The 22584-nt window shown below is 43.1% G+C and overlaps 1 protein-coding gene across 6 annotated transcripts in view; it reads right to left on the reverse strand.

Moving 5' to 3' along the window:
- The window catches only part of rbfox1 (RNA binding fox-1 homolog 1), a 433204-nt gene that overhangs the window by 208851 nt on the left and 201769 nt on the right, over nt 1-22584 (reverse strand). For 5 of the 6 annotated variants that reach the window (XR_014623865.1, XM_084370874.1, XM_084370876.1 and 2 more), the window contains exons 3-5: nt 5945-6091; nt 5703-5756; nt 2726-2818 (exon numbers count right to left, since the gene is read on the reverse strand). Coding sequence is in view for 5 of the 6 variants with exons in the window: in XM_084370874.1 (XP_084227000.1) it covers nt 2726-2818; nt 5703-5756; nt 5945-6091 (294 nt within the window). In the remaining variant the exon portion in view is untranslated. The remainder of the gene's footprint in view (nt 1-2725; nt 2819-5702; nt 5757-5944; nt 6092-22584) is intronic. The other variant, XM_084370875.1, reaches the window with a different exon arrangement.

The following is a 22584-nucleotide window of genomic DNA, read 5'->3' on the forward strand; positions in this document are numbered from 1 at the left end:
TGGCCATTGCAATTACATCCTTTTGTAATCTCTTCTGTGTCTTTTTACAGCTTGATTCAACATGTTTTTATGATCCCGACACAGATCACATATTAATGCCAGGTGGAAATGGGTTTTAAAGGTGCAAAAAGCCAGAGTTAAGACTAACGAAACAAGGAGAAGAGGGATAACCCTGTGATAAGTTAATAGTGGTAAGCACCATAGTGTGCAAGGTCAAATGTGCTTCTGTAAACTTTCAACATGCACGATCTGATATCGCTGTGTTGATGTTGTTCCTGAAATGTCATAATTAATGTTGCTCCAGAACCATCAACTCCCAAATCACGGTTTTTAAATTTTTGTGCTTCTACCGTGGGTGATTAGGCTGTGTAGTTGGATGGTTTCTTTGTTTGTCTGTTTTAAATGTGTTTATTGAGAATATTTCTGAATTTGTTTCATTTGTTTGAAGATTACGGAGATGCTTTTGCTGTACTCTGTCTGACTTCCTGCCCTGCGATCTGCACTGTGCTTGATGCGTTTGCTGTCTGCTTCCATCGACAATAGACTTGGGATGTATTGTCAGCGGAGCAGAGCAGAGAGCTTCTGGGATGCTGTGAAACATGCCATGGCACAGCTGGTTGAACCCAAGCATTGTCTAGAATGGCCACTATCAGCTCTGGTGGCCATGGAACCAGGAGGTTAGCCATTGCTTGGCTACTAAGGGGAGAAGACTGGAAAAGTACACACTTGGGAGAAGTTAGCCTTTGTAAGATGTGGTTAACATTGTGAAACTGTCTATCTTATCCTATGTTTGTTGCCTAAAACTAGTAATTTTGTTGGCTGAACCTGAACTGTGACAGAAAACATAGTGACAGAAAATTTGGGAAAAGGGGAAAATAGGTGAACAATATAATAATATGTTCCAAAGTGGATACAGGGTGGGTGTGAGTCTTATGCTTAACCCATTTAGCCACAACTGCTTTCTCCAGAAGCTGGAGCAGATTGTTGGAAGTGTAAAGAGGGTCCTGGAAAAAAGTATATTATGATGACAAGCAATATTAGATAGACCTTTTGTACATATATAGAGGAAATTGCAGCTGTCTTTGTGAGAATGTAACAGGAGTGTGGGTTGATTCAGAGGTCTTATTGTAGAGAGCTGTGAAAGAGTGATGTTGGTGTTGCCATAGGAGGAAAGTTAAGGAAAGCTTGAACTGAAAACAAAAGACCTTGGACTAAATCTTGGAATACAGTGTGTCCCTTGCACTGTGTTCCTGCTGCAAAATATGGTTGGAGCTGAAACCTGTACTTCTGAAGTGTCAAGCTTGAGGGAGAGCCGAGTTTAGCCCAGTTTAGCTTGTAGCTCTTCAGTGGCTCTAGATATACTGAGTGCAAAGTATCAGAGCTGGACTGTGAAAAAGAATCCTGCTGATGTGAGTTTTTTGGTTCATAGTAGTAAATTGTGGCTGAGCTGAACTGGATAGGTTGATTGCCAGCAAACCCCCCCCCCCCCCCAAAACGACAAACATTTATTTTCCTATAACAACATGACTGTTGCAGCGTGCCAGTGACAGGTGTATTGGACCTTGTGAATGGTCACAGATTGGTTACATTTAGGTAAGAAAACTATTTGGTTATGTTGAGGTAACATTGTGGTTTGGGTTAAAATCGCTACGTTCACTACGATGGGTGGATGGATTTATTGATTGAGGACACTTGCTGTGGTGCCAGGGCATCGTAGCCTTCGTCAGGGTAAAATCACAGAAAAACATGTTTTTATATGTCGGTACAATAGACAAGCAACAATGCCTGGTACAAGGGATTAGCAATGGAAGAATGCTCCTTAAATCCCAAACCTCTGACTATGGGACAGTGCTAATTCTACCCAACCCAGGCTTACAAAGTGCAGCCCATTTATCAAATATTACATGGGTCAACATTTCAGTATGGATCGTGTAGATTCTACAATATGTTCCACAGTTGAAATAATGGATGATATGAACTCTGGTGTTTGGTGGAAAAAACAGTTTGCACCAGTCCTGATTTAAGGTATTAAAATCATAATGTTGATATTAGGTCAAAAATGGACAGCGTTATGCTTCAAGACTGGCAGTGTCTAGCTGTTGTTTCTCTGAGTGGACACAAGACATTGAAATAGCACTAAGGCACTGTCATGCTACTTAATCATGTGAGCTGTTAACCTTGCATTTCGCTCTCCAGGTGTCATCAAATTCCTAAGCACTTCCTCTGTTCATGGATAAGCAAGATTCAAGGATGTTGGGGGAAAGCTCCTTTCTTTATTAAACATGAATAAGAACATCTCTTCTTTTGAACATTCATGGCAAAACTCCAAAGCACACAGGAGAATGTGAAAAGTGAGATTCACTTTAAAACCTTTGGTCAGGTCAATGTCCTTAACAGTACAAAATCAAGTAAAACAGGAAAAAGGAACAAAAAAGAAAACAAACAGAAAAAAAACAAGCAAATTTACTCAGATACAATAATGTGTTATACAGCAGTTATGCAGTATGTCAACATTTTTTGTGTCTGGATTAATAACACTGCACAAGGAAAGGGAAGTGATGAGAATTGGATGACTTGACAATTTGATGCCATGAGACAGATGGCAAGGTGGGATGTGGTGGCAGCTTGTGTGTACTTGTATGTTTGTGCGTGTGAGCATTTGACAAAGAGGAAAAAGGGAGCAGGGAGAAGGAACAAGTCAGGAGAAATATTTGAGAACATGCACCTCTATTTTACGGCCTTCTACCACGGTGCCATGTAATTTCTCTCTGGCCCTGTCAGCATCCACGCCATACTCGAACGTTACGAACCCAAAACCCTACATGCAGGACGGGAAGAGGCAAGAATAACATTCACATTATTTTTTTTTTTTTACATATTATACTCAAACATTGCAGTGAACAACAACTTGCTTTTATAGGAGCACAGCACATAACATTTTCTGCTCCATGTTATATGTTAATTCTATATTGTTATATAGTATTCTATATTAACCAGTATCCAAAATATTTCAAAGACCTAGAAAGAAAAGGAAAGTCATTGATACTGGTGCTATGAACCCTGTGCATGGGCCATAAATGGTAGCCACCAATTTTACAAATGAAAGTGTGTTTACAGGTCTTGGGGAGTACTACTGTATATGTGAATTATAAAACCTTTACTGCAGAGTACCCTCATTGCAAGGTGGCAGGGCAAACAGATTCCTCTGATTATGTCATATTATGCCACGTTCAGACGAAACGCGAAAAAAATATTTGCGTCACATCGTGTGAGTTTGATCACAGGGCTATACATTTTTAATCGCGTCTACTCGCGCAAGTAACGCAAATAAAAATAACCGCAAACCACATTGGTATGAACCCAAAACGACAAGAAAACAAGATATCCCTGTCATCTGACTGCAATAAATGGATCAGAAGGAAGCCAAGATAACAACAAGCTACAACTTTTAAATGCTTGTTCCCTGAGTGGAGTTTGGATCGATAAGAGCTATACTGTGCTGTGCTGAGACTGCTTTTTTGTCCTGTCCTGGTACAAGTAGATGTGTTATTGTATAGCTCTGGGTGTCCGCATCAAGCGAAAAATCGCATTGCGTCATTTGCACAGCCTGAAGCAATCAGATGCGAGTTTGCTACCAATTGCGTCTTGTCATTGACTTTGTATGCAATCTAGTCGCTTGGATAATTCGCCTCGTGTTTGGTCTGAACACAGCATTAGGGTCAATTAAATCTATCAAAGAATAGTATAATATTAAATTATTAATAAATTACTTTTTTTACAGCAAGACATCAGCAATAAGTAAAAAAGACTAAACTAATAACAGGGAGCAAAGCTATCAACTAAGAGCAAAAGGACTTATGAACTTCAAAAGAAACCTCTCTGATAAAGTAAAGTCTAGTTTGGTATAAAAGGATGTTGATTAATGTTGTTTATCACTGAGTATATAATTGACTGCACATATCTTGGTGTGCTGTAGCTCGAGCAAGATTCAAATATCAAGTCTTTCTTAATCAATGTCCTTTCTGCACTTGAGGTCTTGGGAAAGCCATCAGTCCCATTTTAAAAATAAATAAAAATAAATAAATAAATCAAACATTTAGCTATGTATGGACATCCAAATACACAAGTATTTGACAACTTTTGTCCCCAAATTTAAATCAGATATCTTCTTATGGTAGAAAAATAAACTATCTACATTTCAATATGCGGTCTATTTAAAGCTACTACAAGGAACTTGGATTCTTTTTACTTTTTGTTAATTCGGACGGACCACCCAAATTAACAAAAAATGAGAAAAAGTTTTTAAAAATTCAGACAAAAGATTAAAGAGAAATGTTTTAGTGCCACCCGACTACAGAGCAGCTCTCCTCTGTGACTCTATCAATTCATCCCCAGCAGTCCAAAATAGGAAATAGTTTTATTTCTATTACTTATCCAATAACCCTTTCTAACTCTCAATGCGTCAAATACAGCAGCCTGGTCAGTAGCCCTACCCCTTCTAAGTTTGATGCCGTAGTTACCCCTTCCAATGTCACTTCTTGGAGCAACCCTCGTGTAAAGAGCTAGTAAAGTCCAAGTCTTGGGGTGGTTGGATGGGTCATACAGTGGACTTTTCCTTCCAGAAACTGGGGTTTGCATCCTGTTTGTGACCAAGAGTCAACTGTGATTTAATTTTCAGTTATGCATTTTAATTAAGTTAACGTACATAAATGATGTAACTTGTCTCACTTACGTAATGAGAATGAAAGTAGTTATCTTAATTCAAAGTATGATCTTTTACTAAACCTAACCAAGTAGTTTCTGTGTTAATATGTCATAATATGTCAACTGTTTCTCAGAAGAATACATTTTTAAAGACTAACCGGACATTGCATATTATACGTGTCATTTTTAACTTGGTTGCGGAGCCCTTGACAAGCAAAATGGACACCAGAGGGGTAGGGAGCATTACAGTTGGAAGTTCAAGGCCATTGACCAAGCTGCCATATTTGGCTAGCTGGGAGTGAGAATGTGTTGAGAACACGGATAAGTCGAAAGGCATGAAGGAACACTTGAATAACTATTCAGAAATAGCCACCCTTTTCTCGCTGATAGTCTTGTTTGCATATGTAGGTCATATAGGGGCATCTGTATTGAATTGAGGCTGTTTTGTAATTGGTTAAAAGTTCCTTGTAGTACGTTTAAAAAAATGTGTCAACTGCAACACTACATTGTCCCAGCAACTTGTCTGTTGAATTATGGTGTATCATATTAACTTTCGTTTTACTTTAAATATATCACATAACAATCACATAGCAACTTAAGCTGATAGTGTAAGCCTAGCTGAGCTGCTGATGTCAGCAAGAATGCTCTTCACAATTCAAACTTTCCCAAAATTGTATTGAGAAAGGTCTAATGTATTTTAATAAAATACATAAACTAAATAAATATATAAATCATCAAGTCAATTAATTAAGTTAGACTTGAACTTTAACCCTCCATCCGGTGCCTCCCATCTTAACAAAAGTACAATAAATACTGTATATAATATACATATAATATCATCTCTTCGTGTCTAGTACACAGATCAAAGCCAAAGAAGCAGAACATGATTCAAAGTAAACTTGTGTGCTGATTGATTCTTCTGGACCAGAAGAATCTGAAACATTTAATACAAAAGTAAAATATAAGTAATTCAGAGATTGCACTCAACGCGTATGTACCTTAGAACCACGCTCGTTGAAGATGATTTCCACATCTAAGATTTTGCCAAATTGCTGCAAAGAAACAACAAAAAAAAGGAATGATTGATTGTCAGATCTCTTGACAAATTTTCTTTGTCATCAATACAACAGAAAAATGAAACACAACCAGTTTTCTTTCTCGTTTTTGTTGACAAAAAAAATCAACCTGGGTTGTCTCAGATTTCAGAAATGTCACATATGTCATATATTGTTGTACTTACCCCAAACATTTGCCTGAGGTCTGGGTCTCTAAACCTGAAGGGGATGTTGGAGACATGAAGTCTCTTGGGCTGGGCCTTGCTGTCTGTGCTTTCAGGTATTGTCTGTGTTGGTGGCTGACTATCTGTCTGGGCGGCATCATCTGTCTGCTGGAAAACACAGAATCAAGGACATTAATAAAATATGTACAAAGGTTCTTCCAGCATCTATGAATACAATTTTAATAAATGTGTGACATTCTGTAACATATTTCTATAAAGTTTGCTTGACAACAAAAGCATCTGTGCATTTTCGGTATATATGATATTATTTGAAATATGTGTGGTACCACACACAATTTTTTTGTATTTATTGTATTACTGGGCATTTCAAAATTCATGCCCCCTGTCTGCCCTCCCTCTGTGCAGGTGCCTGAACCAATAAGCAGTGGTCCCTGCTGCAGTAACAAGGATAAGAAGTGGCCCTTTCATGCATGAGTTATTTCCTTTTACTCTTAAACAAGTGAAAAATCATGCCATAAACTTTTTTACACACACACACACACACACACACACACACACACACACACACCTTTTAATAACTAAAGCTGAACGAATACAACCAAGGTGAACCCAGACAAACTAACAAGAGAAGATACAGGTGACTGAAGACGGACGCGGACAGCTGAGGTAATCACGGAAAAACACACAGGAGGAAGTGACAATTTAGACACGACACACAAGGGAACAATTTCAAAATAAAACAGGTACTGAGTCATGTAATATTCTGCCTATTGGACCTCTATTTAGATTTAAAAAAGGGCCAATATTTTGAGAAAATCTGAAGACGATTAAATAAAACGTAACTGTAAATAATAATACTAAAACATACACAATGAAGTAGAATATACATGTTGGTGCCCACTGGAATGGACAGATATCATATTTTAATTCAGAGAAAAAAATGTACACAAAAAATATTAAAATCTGTAGGCTATAAAAGTTTTACACCTTATGCAGTTGTTTACCTGTTTGGTTTTCTAAGAATAAAAATGATTTCCCAGTTATTCCAGAGGTACTTGGTGAATCACCTCTTCCCTCCCCATTTTAAATTTCTGATGATATTTCTCAAAATAACAGGGAATTAAAAAAGATAATAATCAACTACAATTGAAGACAAGACTCTGGGGGCCCACAACTCGGTGGTTGGGATCAGTGTGCGAAATACCCGGCAATATTCGGGGGGGTCCCCATCTCCCGATTGTTGCGCAATACTGAAATAAATGTTCTCAATATGCAGTAGGCCTATAACATTACAATATTTCATGGATGCAAGCCAAGACAATCAGTCTATAGCCTACATGACAACCAGGGGCGCCGCCAGGGATTTTGGGCCCCATGAAAGAAATCTAATTGGGCCCTTGTATAGGCCGCCAAAAAAATTTGATGCTGTTTTATGTAAAACTATGCATTTTAATGATATTTTTGATCATTCCCATATTTGTGAAAAGAACAACATGACAGTTACTTGGTTACTGCTCACCGTCTCCCTTGTAATCCCACATGCAGGTCTAATTTATCTCCACAACTGTAGACTCACAGGTGGTGGCGTTGGATTTGGGGTGAAAAAATACATATATGGGGCTATATGGTCATTGCGATTTAATCTTCTGATTTCCAGAAAATATAAACATTTCTCTAATTGTATTGAGAGTTGTATTGAGTCACGCAGTCTGCATGTGCATGTCTATCTCCCTGGCTGTCTCTGAAACTGAGGGTCATGTAGTTCATGATGTTAAGCTTTGCTAGGTAATATTGATAGATAATGTTACATGACATTGTTGCTATGGTGCTGATTAATTCATGTTATGCAAAAAGACATGCTCCAAGCTATCCTGGTTGACTGCCTCCAAAGCAACATACCAATATTAGTTTACCAACCAGTCTTAAACAGTGTTAGCAAGCTGTGATACAGGATTGGCATAACCTCTTAGCCTGCTCATAATATAACATATAGACCTTGATTATGAGACACCCCCCTTTTTCTCTTTTTGAAACAATTTTTTGACTAAATCTTATTTTTATAAAGAAAATAATTAAATCGAAATAGAATGCACCAGTAATAGTAACACACTGAAAAAACAAGGTAACGTGATAAATTTAAATGAAATCGTCTTGTTTGAATAGGCCAGAAATTAAACTGCAACATAATTTAACCATCCAAATGTGAAAAACAGAACGACATGTTTATTTTAATTATACTCGGCCTCAGGGGTGGAGCCGAACCCGAATACAGTATTCGGAAAGGCACAAATAACGTGTTTTTTACAAATACTTATTTCGAACAAATACTTTTAAAAATATTTGTATTCGGGAACAAGATAAACATCATATCAAAAAGCTACGTTTCCTCATGAGACCGCAGTACATGCCCGGATGAGTGAGTGACGTTCAGGAGTCCCCCCCGCCCCCGCAGCTGTCCATGGTGCTGCTGAACCAGGTGACGTTGTTTACACTCTGCGTTGTGGCTTGTCTATGAAATGCGCGCTGCTCAGGGTTAGCAGCCGGCGACCCTGCTGACAGCAGACCGGGGGAGAAAAAAAATTCTTTGCTCGGTGCTTTGGTTGGGTTTTAGGCAATGAAGAAAGGAGTTGGTTAAGTTTAGTAAAAAGACCAGGTAGAGGCCAGAAGCATAATGACCGTTAGCTATAGGCTACTATGTCATATTATTTACAGATCAAGTTTAGTTCTTGGAATTCTGTGCATTAGAAAGAACAGTTCTTTTAAGTATTATTTGTTTTTATTCTGTCTGTTCAACGTCCTCCAACAAGGACGGGTGGTGGTGGGGTTCATAATGTTCACAATGATATTTTATTAGTTGTTGGTTTAACCATGGATGAGGTAATGACTGTTATGTTATTTTCTTCTCAATGACATTCCTTGTTACATGTTCATTGCTGGATTTATGGAAAAACATCAACCAATATTGCATATCCACAATTATTACAATGGATAATTAAAGAATACTTACACTATAACGAAAATTAGAAGTGTAACTCAAAAAAATATGTATTTTTACGCCTATTTTGAATTTATCTCGAATACAAATACAAATACTTTTCCCCCCTCAACAAATACCAATACAGATACAAATATCGGCTGCGCTGCACACCCCTACTCTGCCTCATTGATCACCATGATCTTAAAGTTGGAATTATTCTCCACCTCAGTTCTTGGCTTTCTTGGCCTACTTTTAACCCTCTGAAAATGATGGTGGATCATCTGGCATTACCATTACTGTCTTCTGAAGGCTGTCGCGGGCTTAGTTTTTAAGATTCTTTTTAGCCATGAGCGTCATAGAAATCTTGAAATTGAAATGAATCCGCTGATACCAAACATGTCATGCTAGCTTACTGGGAAAGGAGCTAAATATCGCTCCAAATTTGAACTGTTTTTACCGGGAGGTCCGCAACCTCAATGTGAAACGATTACTTGTAATAATAACTTTCAGTCACCACTTAATGAGGGATGAGATGAGGATGAGGAACCTGCTGCTGCTGAAACTGAGCTAGATACAACAAGCCAAACATCAGCACGGCGGATGCTCTCTCTAAGACCACAACCAACCACAAGGCCTACATAACTTGCGGTCTTTCCATTTGCCCACCTGCTTCGTTGTCCAACCAGCCGGTAGGTCACTTGTGCTAGCAGCAGTAGCAGCTAACGTTACCTCAGCACCTGCTGCGTCTTCGGAGCACTCGGTAGCTCTTGGTAGACAGCATTTTGCATCAGGTACATCTGCGCAATATCATAGCCCATGATTTCGGAAAATATACTATGTCAACTAGTGATATCAGCACAAGAACTGTTGAGGAATATTTAGACAATTGTTTTTGTCATGCTATAATAATTGACAGACACTATCATTTCGCTCTGTGCGTGTCCTCGCACAGAGCGAGACTGAACACAGGAGCTCAGCTTCGTGGCTGAGACATGAACTAGGGGATGCTGCCGTTGCGGGCGGGTGCGCCTGCAGTTATAAAACGATTATTAGACTAAAACATTGAAATATGGCAATTCTGATATGTTCATATACTTAAAACGGACGGAGCAACCTAACGCAGACAGGTCAGCTTACCGTTTTTAGGTGATATGCCATCTTTGTAGTCGAGCTGTGATATACAAACTGTTGTTTGCAAACTTTGCATTCGACTTTTTTTCCATTTTATATTTTTATAATATGCTGCCACACTGCTGATGTCTTTGACATGGTAGAATAGGAATGACTGTAAATGAAACGCTTAAAAATCAATAAATGTTTAACAAACCACCGGAACTAGGCCTTCTAGTACGTTCTTCAATCTGTTTGTCTGTAGTGGGTTGGGCTAATCCAAAAAAGTGAAAACAAGGGGGGTGTTCTGAAGACACACTGTTACCTGTGAAACAGGGGTGCTCTGAAAACACCCCCATTAGCACTTGGTACTTCATCCTCCTGATGAAGTCAAATATGCCATTTGCAGGACACACAGCATTGGGATGGACAGGACCCGCTGCGTGTTTACGCACTGCCATAGGAGCATGTAATTAACAGGTCCTGCCAGTATTCTTGATCAGTTAGCACCAGCAGCTGCGACACAAAGCTTGCCAGCTAACTTCACAGTCGGAGGAACATCAAGCAAGTTATCGCTGAGCTGCTATCCTTGTGTAGCAGCATAGATGTGCCATTCATGTTATTTAGTGTCATTGCTTGTGTTTAGCGCCACTAGTGGCCGTCATGATGTGGGCTGGCATAAAAGCAGCCATCCTCCACCGCTTCTTCCTTTTGCGCTCCTGTCACTGGTGCGTCACTTCCGGGCCAAAGGTTGTCTGGTCCGACAGGTATGGCCGCCACGCTGCTTCACCACGTTGGTCACTTGGTTCTCTCTGTGTGCTCACGGCGTTTGTGTTGTCTTGTAGGGTGACTGCTTGTGCACTGCTCCGGGTTCCCCGTATGTGCTGTAGTGTATTTCTTGCTTGGTAAGTGTTCTGTCTTTCGGCAATGTAGTTGATGCTGTCTGATGGCTAACGCTAGTGGTGCTTAGCACATGAAGTATTAAGAATTATTAACTGCTCTCTTCAATCAGGTATATTTCCTGCAGCACTTAAAACAGCTGTCATTACACTAATTCTGAAAAAGAGCAATCTTGATGCAACAGTTATTGCTAACTATAGGCCCATTTCCAACTTACCATTCCTCAGCAAAAAACTTGAAAAAGCAGTTTACTTCCAGCTTAACAACTATCTAACATCAAACAGCCTGTTAGACTTTTATCAATCTGGTTTCCGACCTCACCATAGCACAGAAACAGCACTTATCAAAGTTGTGAATGATCTGCATATAAACACAGATTCTAATAAACTATCTGTTCTTGTGCTCCTTGATTTCAGTGCTGCCTTTGACACTGTTGACCATGATATCTTATTAGAGAGACTAGAACAATGGGTTGGCCTATCCCACCCAGTTCTAAACTGGTTCAGAACTTACTTACAGGACAGGCAGTTCTTCGTGTCCATTAGAGACTTTGTCTTAGTGGCGCATTCATAACAAGTAGACTAGACTACTGTAATGTCTATTCACCGGCCTCTCAAAATCAGCTGTACAGTGATTACAGTTAATTCAAAATGCGGCTGCACGCGTTCTCACTGGAACAAAAAAGTTCGGACACATTACACCTGTTCTTAGATCCCTACATTGGCTCCCCGTCAAAATTGATTTTAAGATTCTGCTGCTTGTATATAAAGCTCTAAATGGCCTCGCACCTCAGTATGTAAAAGACATGCTCATCAGATATGAACCAGCAAGAACTCTCAGGTCCACCGGCAGCGGTCTTTTAACCATCCCTCGTACTTACTCTAGAGCAGGGGAGGCTGCCTTCTGTATCTATGCCCCAAGTAAATGGAACACCCTGCCTGAGGACCTGAGAGACGCTCCTACACTGAGCACTTTTAAAAGCAGGTTAAAAACCTTACTTTTTTCTAAAGTTTATGACTAAGTTTCTGCGTGTGTGTGCATGCATGTGTGTGTGTGTGTGCGCATGCATGTGTCTGTTCTGTATATTGTAAAATTTGTATAGGCTGCATGCACTGGTTCTTTGTATAATTGCACAGACTTTCTGCACTTGTCTTGTAATCATGTTGTCGCTGTGTGTAAAGCACATTATGTTACATTGATTTGTATGAAATGTGCTATAGAAATAAAGTTTGATTGATTGATTGATTGATTGATAGTGTGGTCTTAGGTCAATGCCAACAGCGGCCGGAGCCCTCTCTCCCTCCCTCCTCCTGTGCGAGTGGGTGTGTGTGTGTGTGTCCATGTTTGTTCATAAACAGGTATGTGTGTATTAGCGTAGCGAGCAACCGCAGCATTTCTTGGTAATGTAACAACACTAACAGTATTTTCCCATGATTAGGACTAACTGCAATCAGCTTTTCGGGGTCGCTGCTGCTTTGTCTGCCGATTCTTTGTCTCCACGCTGCATTGCCTCGCTGCTGTTTGTTCCAAGCTGCTTTGCCTCGCTGCTGCTGTTTGCTTCACATGCTTTGATCTGGCTGGCATATTGTGTCCACCACCGCCTGTCTCTCGCGGTGCACACCGTGTCCTGGCGCACACCGTGTCGTCCCCCCCCCCCCGATGTGTGAATGAGCGTTTGTTAAAGTGTGTTTTGATTATTTGGGCTTGAACTGGCAAATTGTCTGGGCCCCATATGGTTTCAGTAACATGGGTCCTATATAGGAAGCCCATGTGGGCTGACCATATGGGTCCCATAGGGGATGTGAGTGGGCAAAGTGGGCATGGGATAGAATTAGGCAAGTAATGTGGGCCCCATATGGGTTACCTAACATGAGCCCCACATGGAAAGCCCATGTGGGCCAACTCTAAGGGCCCCATAGGGGATATAAGTGGGCAGAGTGGGCATGGGGTGGAACTGGGTATCATTTCTTGGTCCCCATATGGTTCCTTCAACATGGGCCCACATGGTCAGCCCATGTTGGCTGACCATGTGGGCCCTGTAAGGGATAAGAGTGGGCTAAGTGGGCATTGGCTGGAAGTAGGCAAGTTGTGTGGGCCCCATGTGGTTTCAGTAACATGAGCCCCACATGGGCTTCCCATGTGGGCCGACTCTATGGGCCCCGTAAGGGATGTAAGTGGGCAGAGTGGGAATGGGGTGGAACTAGGTAACATTATCTGGGACCCATGTTGTTTCAGTAACATGGGTCTCACATTGGAAACCCATTTGGGCTGACTGTATGGGCCTCATAAGGGATATGAGTGGGCTAAGTGGGAATGGGATGGAAGTAGAAAAGTTGTGTTGGCCCCATGTTGCTTCAGTAACATGGGCCCCACATGGTAAGACCATGTGGGCCGACTCTATGGGCCCCGTAAGGGATGTAAGTGGGCAGAGTGGGAATGGGGTGGAACTTGGTAACAATGTCTGGGACCCATGTTGCTTCAGTAACATGGGCCCCACATGGTAGGCCCATATGGGCCGCCTCTATGGGCCCCTTAAGGGATGTAAGTGGGCAGAGTGGGAATGGGGTGGTGTTGGAATTATGTGTGAATAAATATATTATCAGTTTTTGATTAGCTAAATTTTATGCTAAATCTTATGCTATTCTGTTATGCTGAAATCTGTGGAGAGCTTGACCACAGGACATTTACATATCTGCCACTTTCACCTCTAGCAACAAGTTACTCAACAAGTTGTTCTCTGTGCTCTGTGTTACACCAATGATATACGATCACGCCCAGTTGTCTGTGAATAAAAGTTATGCATGGGGGAGAGCTCGTTGGAAGACTGCTGATCAGACTCACAGTGCTGACACCTGTACTTCCCCTTTGCAAAGAAAGACAAACTCTGAGTCCGTGTCTGTTTGTGTGTATTTTATTAGTGTTAAACCTAACATTCTTTGGTGCCGTGACCCGGATCCCAACATACCCAGTTCTGTCAGAAGGAGGACGACACACCGAAGCCCGTCGACGGCCAGGATCACATCAGGTGACCTGAAGGAAAGCCCGGGGGAGCGAATTCTCCGCCCGGCCGGTGATATAGACGTCCCCTCCGACTGTACAGTGCTGGATTGACGGGATCCGGACAGACTACACCAGACCGGACTGCAGATAGGCCGTGAGTATGAAATGAGCATGGTTATGCTGAAATAACCCTAAGCAGAATAGTGGCGCTGAAGGACCACATAAAATGAGCATGGTTATGCTGAAATAACCCTAAGCAGAATAGTGGCGCTGAAGGACCACGGTAAAAGTTTATACTAGAAGTGCACAGGTAAAACTCGTGAGTTGAAGCAGCAGCACTGACTGATACCCTACGGTGCCAACATACATCAGTGGACTGTTGAAGTAGACCATGAGTTCTAATTAAACTATAAAAGTGAAAGATACAGTAACATAAAAATGGGAAACTGTTGTAGTACTCACGGACCGATAGAAAACTCAGGAATAAAAGGCGATGAAAAGTTCATGATGGAACTACATCCACACAGTGTAAAATACTTACCTAAATGGAGAAAAAAGTATGGTGTAACAGGAAGACTCAAAGTAGAGGAATTAAAAGAGCTTGTAGGTAAATTAGAGGCAAGTGTTGCAGTAAAAGAGAAAAAAAAAAACATAGGAAGGAGGAAGAGTTGACAAATGCCAAGAAATGGCTAGAACAGGCGTACAAAAGACAAGCAAATAGTACAAAAAATAAACAAAAGAGACAAGAAGACGCAAAAGCAATGTTTGTACGAAAGGAAGATAATGAAGGAGTAATTAAAGGTAGACGGAGGCCTGATCAACCTCCCGATGCTGACGATGTACAAGGGGCGGCGGGGGGAGAAGCAGTAACCCCCCCTATAACCAGGCCAAAAACATCAAAATCAACCCCACCAATATATACCTCACTGGTCCCAAGAGAACTGCCTGAAGCAAAATCACTAAGACCAGCAGACAAAATAAAACCCCCAGTGAGGTACGAACCAGAGTCAATCTTTCCAATGATAGAAGTCCCAAATCCTGCTGCTACAGGTGCCGAAGACAGAACAATGTACGTTTTCAGGCCCTGGACACTAGCCGAAGCAGCTAATGCAGTGGCTGGAGTTCAGTGTCCTGAAGACGACCCCGAAGAGTGGGTTAAAAATATGACAGAAATAATTCACTCTTACAGACTAAACGGCCATGAAGCAAGTGAAGCCATGCAATCCTCTCTGGGGAGAAAATGGGGCAGGGTCAAAGGAGACTATACAGGACGCACAGCCCAAGGAGCTGTATTTCCTTACCCCGCAGACAGTACCCTAGCAGGCGACTATAAAGCCCAATTAGATGCACTGTTTGCACGAGTAAAAAACGCTTTCGCCAGAAAAGCAGATTGCACTCGTATAAGTGCAGTTAAACAAAAACCCGGTGAAGACCCCGATGATTTTAAAGTGCGGATGGAAACTGTGTTCAGAGCAAATAGTGGAATAACCTTTGACGAGGCTAAAACAAGTGCTTACCAACAACAATTGAAACTGGCTATAGTAAATGGCCTCCAACCAGGAGTAGCAGCCTGGACCCGAAAACATTACATAGAGCTGGACACAGCTGGCGTCCCAGAAGCCATGCAATGGATAAGACATGCATGTAAACACATAGAGGGTAAAAAGGCTCAAAAGGGGAGAAGTGGAGACGTTTTCTTCCGCGATGACACTGAAGAAGACAGTGACGCCTTCTTCCATTCGGGGGGCCAAGGCCGCGGTTATAGAGTAAGGGGAAGGGGCCGCGGGGGCTCTAGGCCACATAGAGGGGATAGAAGGTCTGCTTTCAACACCATCATCCCAACTCTGCTACAGAAGAAGCTCTCCCAGCTGAGCGTGCCTGACTCCACCTGCAGGTGGATTACAGACTTCCTGTCTGACAGGAAACAGTGCGTGAAGCTGGGTAAACACATCTCCGACCCACAGACCATCAGTACCGGATCCCCCCAGGGCTGTGTTCTCTCTCCTCTGCTCTTCTCCCTGTACACTAACTGCTGCACCTCCAGTCACCAGTCCGTCAAGCTCCTGAAGTTTGCGGACGACACCACCCTCATCGGACTCATCTCTGATGGTGACGAGTCCGCCTACAGGTGGGAGGTTGACCACCTGGTGACCTGGTGCAAACAGAACAGCCTAGAGCTCAATGCTCTAAAGACAGTGGAGATGGTTGTGGACTACAGGAAGAACCCAGCCTCACCTGCCCCCATCACCCTCTGTGGCTCCACTGTGGACACCGTGGAGTCTTTCCGCTTCCTGGGAACTATCATCTCCCAGGACCTCAAGTGGGAGCCGAACATCAGCTCCCTCATCAAGAAAGCACAGCAGAGGATGTACTTCCTGCGGCAGCTGCAGAAATTCAGCCTGCCAAAGACAATGATGGTGCACTTCTACACAGCCATCATTGAGTCCATCCTCACCTCCTCCATCACCATCTGGTACGCTGCTGCCACCGCCAAGGACAAGGGCAGGCTGCAGCGTGTCATTCGGTCTGCAGAGAAGGTGATTGGCTGCAACCTCCCGTCTCTCCAGGACCTGTACATCTCCAGGACCCTGAGGCGTGCAGGGAAGATTGTTGCTGATCCCTCCCACCCCGGTCACAAACTCTTTGAGACACTCCCCTCTGGCAGGAGGCTGCGGTCCATCAGGACCAAAACCTCACGCCATAAAAACAGTTTTTTCCCGTCTGCTGTCAGTCTTATCAACAAGGCTCGGAACCCCCCCTGACACTCTTCACACTCCACCTCCGCCTCTGACTCTACTGTCACACTGACAGTACCATAACTCTATGCGTCACATTAACGCTCAGTCTGGACTTCTTCTTATTCTGCACATTCCATTGCACATTGTTTTTAGCAATCGCTAACTGTCAGCTGGACTGCTCTTGTCACCCGTCTGTGTATATACTATATTGTTATTTTTTCTACTTCGTAATAATTTATATTGTTATATTTTCTACTTTTTAATAGTTTATATTGTCATATTTTAATGTTTAACAGTCATTTGACTGCATGCACCAGCATCACCACAACAAATTCCTCGTATGTGTGAAATCGTACCTGGCAATAAAGTCCTTTCTGATTCTGATTCTGATTCTGATTCTGAGATAACGACCCAGATGCATGCTATCGTTGTGGGAAAAAAGGACATTGGTCAAAAGAATGTAGATCGAGCAGGGGAGGATACAGAGGGAGAACAAAACAATGGGGAGATAACAAAAATCCTCCCCCCTCAGCTCCTCCAGATGAGAACTGGAATCAAAAGTGACGGTCACAGACAGCTCCCAAGCCTGGCGATGCATCTCCTCTGTTGTTAGTGGATGTATACAGCACATGGGAGGTGTTTAGTGCCATGACGGACAAACCAGAGATTACATTGGTAATAAATGGGAAAGATGTGCGTTTCCTGTGTGATTCTGGGGCCTGCAAAACTGTGCTAAGAAATAAAGTCCCAGGCCTCCAGGCCTCCAACGGGATTATTTGGGTCAAATGTGCTAATGGGGCGGTCAGCATGAAACGCATGTCAAAACCTCTGTATATACAGGATGAGAAATCTGGAAAAAACACTAAAGCACCTGTAGTAATCTCGCCGGATTGTCCGATAAACCTATTAGGCAGAGATCTAATGCAGCAACTGCAAATAGGTGTCATTCCCACCTCAGAGGGAATGAAGGCCGTGCGGCTAGACGATGAGTCTGGTGAATTGTATCACATAGACAACTTCCCGAACAAAGTGTTCTATTCTCTGGATCTCAGTAACAATCCATTTACTGATATCTCTGACAAACTGCTAAGAGCAGCCAAAAGCTCCCTAACTGAAGAGCATGACGACATGGAGATAGATCAGCTACATGTAACTATGAACATAGCACTAAAACCAGATGCTAAGTATCGAGAGACAGACAGTCGAACTTAAAGTGCCATATTTGTACTCTGATAAGAAAACAGTTGCAGTAGCTGATGTGATCCTCCCTCGCGAAGCAAAGTCGTTATTCTACATGGGATGGACGCCACACATCTCTCTCTCCAAATCACCAGATATGGAGTGGAAAGACTTAGGTCAAATGGCTACCAGAGCCGCACGAGCCTCAGACTATAGAGAAATTGACAACGATGGGTGGAGTTACAGCCCATCTGCACAGATGTACAGAAAAACTTTAGGATGGAGCACCACTGCAGTCCCCGGACTGCATGATGTCTCTAGGTGACTAGTTTCTGCGTTTTTAACTGAAGAAGAAGAGAAACAACTAAAATACCTGCCTGCCTCACTGTGGACGAAAGGGCCTGAAGATGTCGGGTTAATGACAACAGCTGCTCCAGTAAAAATTAAACCAAAATCTGATTGGAGACCAAGGGTCAGACAATACCCTTTAAAAGCCGAAGCCCTTACAGGCATCCAACCCGTAATTACACAATTACTGGATGCTGGCGTGATAAGAGAGTGTCCCGACTCACCCTGTAACACACCCATCTTCTCAGTGAAAAAGGCAGACGGTACTAATTGGCGAATAGTGCAGGATCTCAGACAAATAAACGAAGCTGTGCAATCTCGCGCTCCTCTAGTGCCGGATCCGCACACTCTGTTAAACACTCTGCACCCAATAAACAAATTTTATACTGTCATCGACCTGAGTAATGCATTTTTCTCTATACCTGTGCATCCTGATTCACAATTCTGGTTCGCCTTCACATATGCAGGAAGGTCATACACATATACTAGGTTGCCCCAAGGATATTGTGACAGCCCCACAGTATTCACGCAAGCAATAAATAACTGTTTGTCTACCTTTAATCCACCAAAAGGAAGCCAAATAATTGTGTATGTGGATGACATTCTTGTAGCCTCACCGTGCAAAGACAGCTGCACTGCAGACTCTCTCGCCCTGCTGCAACATCTCTCAAAAACTGGAAACAAAGTGAAAAAGCAAAAGTTGCAGTGGGTGAAAGAACGAGTTCAATATTTAGGCTACACTCTCAGCGCTCAAGGACGCGAGATACAGGAAGCATGAAAACATCGATAGCAGACGTCCCAAAACCACAAAACAAAAACCAAATGATGACCTTTCTGGGACTATGTAACTACTGCCGAGCATGGATAGCTTCATATGCTGAGAAAACACAGCCACTATTGAACCTCATCTATACCGAACCAATGTCAATGTCAGATAAAGTAAAATGGACTGAGGAAGCCACACACTCCTTCGAAAAATTAAAAAAGGAGTTAATGTCAGCTACAGTGCTTTCTCTTCCTGACTATGAGAAGCCGTTCACTCAAACAGTGGACTGTAGACAGGGGTTTATGACATCTGTACTGTTACAGCAACACGGGGGAAAAATGAAACCCGTCGCATTTTACTCAAAAAGACTTGATGCTGTGGCAGCAGCCCTACCACCGTGTGTACAAGCTATATGTGCAGCAGCAATGGCAGTACAACTGTCTGCCAACGTTGTACTTTTCCATGAGCTAATGTTACTAGTTCCTCATGCAGTTGATGTGTTACTGTTGCAGGCAAAGATGACATTCCTTTCTCCTGCACGACAGTTATCTTACACGGCTGTGCTGCTATCACAGCCTCATTTGACAGTCAAAAGATGCACAACCTTGAACCCAGCCACTCTACTGCCGACAGCAGAGGAGGGCGAGCCATATAACTGTGTTGAAAAAACTGAAGCTTTACATCTGCCGAGACAAGACTTAACAGATAAGCCCCTCTCCTATGGAGATGTTTGGTTTGTAGATGGCTCATGTTCTAAAGACGACAAAGGTCAAACCAGGTCAGGCTACGCTGTTACTCAACTACCTAACACTGTAGTGGAAGCTAAACAAATAGAGCCAAAACACTCAGCACAGGCTGCAGAACTAATAGCTCTGACACGAGCATGTATTTTGGCCACTGGAAAAGACATTACGATCCACACAGACAGCCAGTATGCATTTTCAACTATCTTTTTCTTCGCTGCACAGTGGAAACGTAGAGGCATGATAACGTCTACAGGAAAACCAGTTACACATGCACAACTGCTAATGTCTCTTTTAGATGCAGTTCAGTTGCCACGCAAAATAGCTATATGTAAGTGTGCAGCACACCAAAAAGGCACTGATAGTGTCACTTGTGGTAACAGGTTGGCAGACGAAACTGCAAAAGCAGCAGCAGCAGGCAGTTTTGGTAAATCAGACATCTATGTTGTCTCACCCGACTCCTCACTTATAACACAGGAAGTCAAAAGAGATATGCAACTGGTGGCGCCAGACACTGAGAAACAAATGTGGGTAAAACAAGGAGCCACAGTTGATGACACAGGTCTATATACTGTTGATAACAAACCCGTCCTTCCACGAAGCTTATTTAAAGCTGCAGCAATATTGAGCCATGGGCCTTGCCATGTCTCAACAGGAGAGATGATAGACCTAGTACATCAACACTTTACTACTTATGGCTTTAACACCTTCTCAAAAAATTTCTGCAGATCATGTGTGATATGCATAAAACACAACCCGCAGGGCAATCTAAGACCAAAGCGAGGACAATTTCCCGCACCAAAATACCCGTTCCAAACCCTGCACATGGATTTCATCGAACTAAATCAGAGTGGGCCTTACAAGTACTGTCTAGTGATAGTGGATGCGTTTTCCAGATGGGTAGAAATATTCCCATCCAAACATGCAGATGCGCTAACAGTAGCAAAAGCTCTATGCAAAAGCATAGTGCCACAACATGGCATCCCAGAAACACTATACAGTGACAATGGTCCCCATTTCGTGAACAAAATAGTGCAACAGATGGCTAAACACCTACAAATACATCTGAAAAATCACTGTGCTTATCACCCACAAAGCGCAGGCCTAGTGGAAAGAACGAACGGTACAGTTAAGTCAAGACTGAGAAAGTGTATGGAAGAAACTAAGCGTCCCTGGCCAGAATGCCTGGACTTAGTTAAGCTGTACATGCGAATAACACCTACAGAGAGAGGATTAACACCATTTGAAATAGTGAATGGCAGAGCCTTTAAACTGCCATCCTTCTCTCCAGACATACAGAAAGCTGACGAAGAAACAACGTTAGCTGAACACATGAGGAAACTGTTTGAAGAGCAACAAGTATCAAATGCAAATTTACTGCCTTCTGATTCTCTTCCCCTCTCACAGAATGCCCAGAAGGTGAAACCAGGCGAGTGGGTGTTCGTGAAAGTCATAAAGAGGAAGTGCTGGTCCAGTCCACGCTGGGACGGACCATATCAAGTGTTATTGACCACGCCAACGGCAGTCAAGATTGCAGAGAGAACTACGTGGATCCACCTCAGCCATTGTAAACTGCAGCCGTTCCCTGACTCACCGGAGTAGTGGGGAAGTCTGGGCTACAAAGGGGCTCTGTTGTATAGAAACACGAGTGTCTCAAACCCAGTGAAGAAATCAACTGATCCCTACTCTAATAGGAGTCACCAGAGTGTACGATGCAGAACGTGGAGATGGACAATCCAGAGGATCCAACCCGACGCCGCCGACGTGGACAGAGAGGGAGAGTGAGAGGACGACGATGCCGCATGTGGTGCAGAGAGTTATGGTGTAGTGTGATGTTTCTTGCACTACTCTTATTAGGATTCTTGGTGTGGTGGCTCCTGCGAAAAGAAAAAGAAAAGCCTCCAGTCGGACGACGGGAGCTGTCAGGTGAGCACGCACGCCACACCCACTACCCACATGGATTTGCCACCAATGAATGGTGGAGCTTCATGAACACCACCGCTCACCTAAACAACAGGACGAACTGCTATGTCTGCACACACATGCCAGTATCCACTGCTGCTCCTGGGCTGTGGCCGTACAACACCACAGCTAGAAAAACTCACTGCCTCATGAGCCTGGCCACACATCCCGGAAATAGAGTATCATGGATCATCGCCAACTACTCTGAGCCGCTGAACGTCACCTGGAGTGTCTCCCCCGTCAGAGGACCTGAAAACTGCTCGGGGAGCACAGACTTACTAGCATGGCCACAGATAAGCGAACCCTTGCCAGGGTTAGTTTATCTAAACAGACTCCAACCACGACAGCTGAACAAGTGTGTGCAAGGAAATGGAACTGTGAAAGTGGGGACTCTTCCAGTCCATCTGTGTAACCACACATACTCGTTTTGTCCGCCACTGAATCCAATTGCATGCATGGGCTGTCTCACCAAAGCCAACTGTGCTGCTAACAGAACCGAAAGACTGAAACAATGTAAGTCTGACATGAGCTGGAGACAGTCAATACCCACACCTGGATACCAGAACGTCACCTTATGTTCCCGCGTGGTCCCTACACCAAATGGTACACGAGTGTTAGCTGATTGGTACTGGCTCTGCGGACACAGAGCCTATCCGTCTCTACCACGAGGATGGGGAGGCACATGCGCACTCGTATCATTATCAGACCACGTGTTCTATCTTCCTGGAAACATCACCAGTCACCCCCATCACCGTCACCGCAGCAGGCGCAGTATGAACCTCGGTCTTGAGGACGTCCCCCGGGCATATCGCATCTGGTCAGGAGGAGCCAAATTCGGCCAGAGCCTGGTCCCAATGGTGGGACTAGCATACGTACGTGACCACGTTGAAATCAACAGATATGCCCTGCTGAGACAC

Source organism: Pagrus pagrus, assembly GCF_965226575.1.
Source record: "Pagrus pagrus genome assembly, chromosome: 13".
Lineage (NCBI taxonomy): Eukaryota > Metazoa > Chordata > Actinopteri > Spariformes > Sparidae > Pagrus > Pagrus pagrus.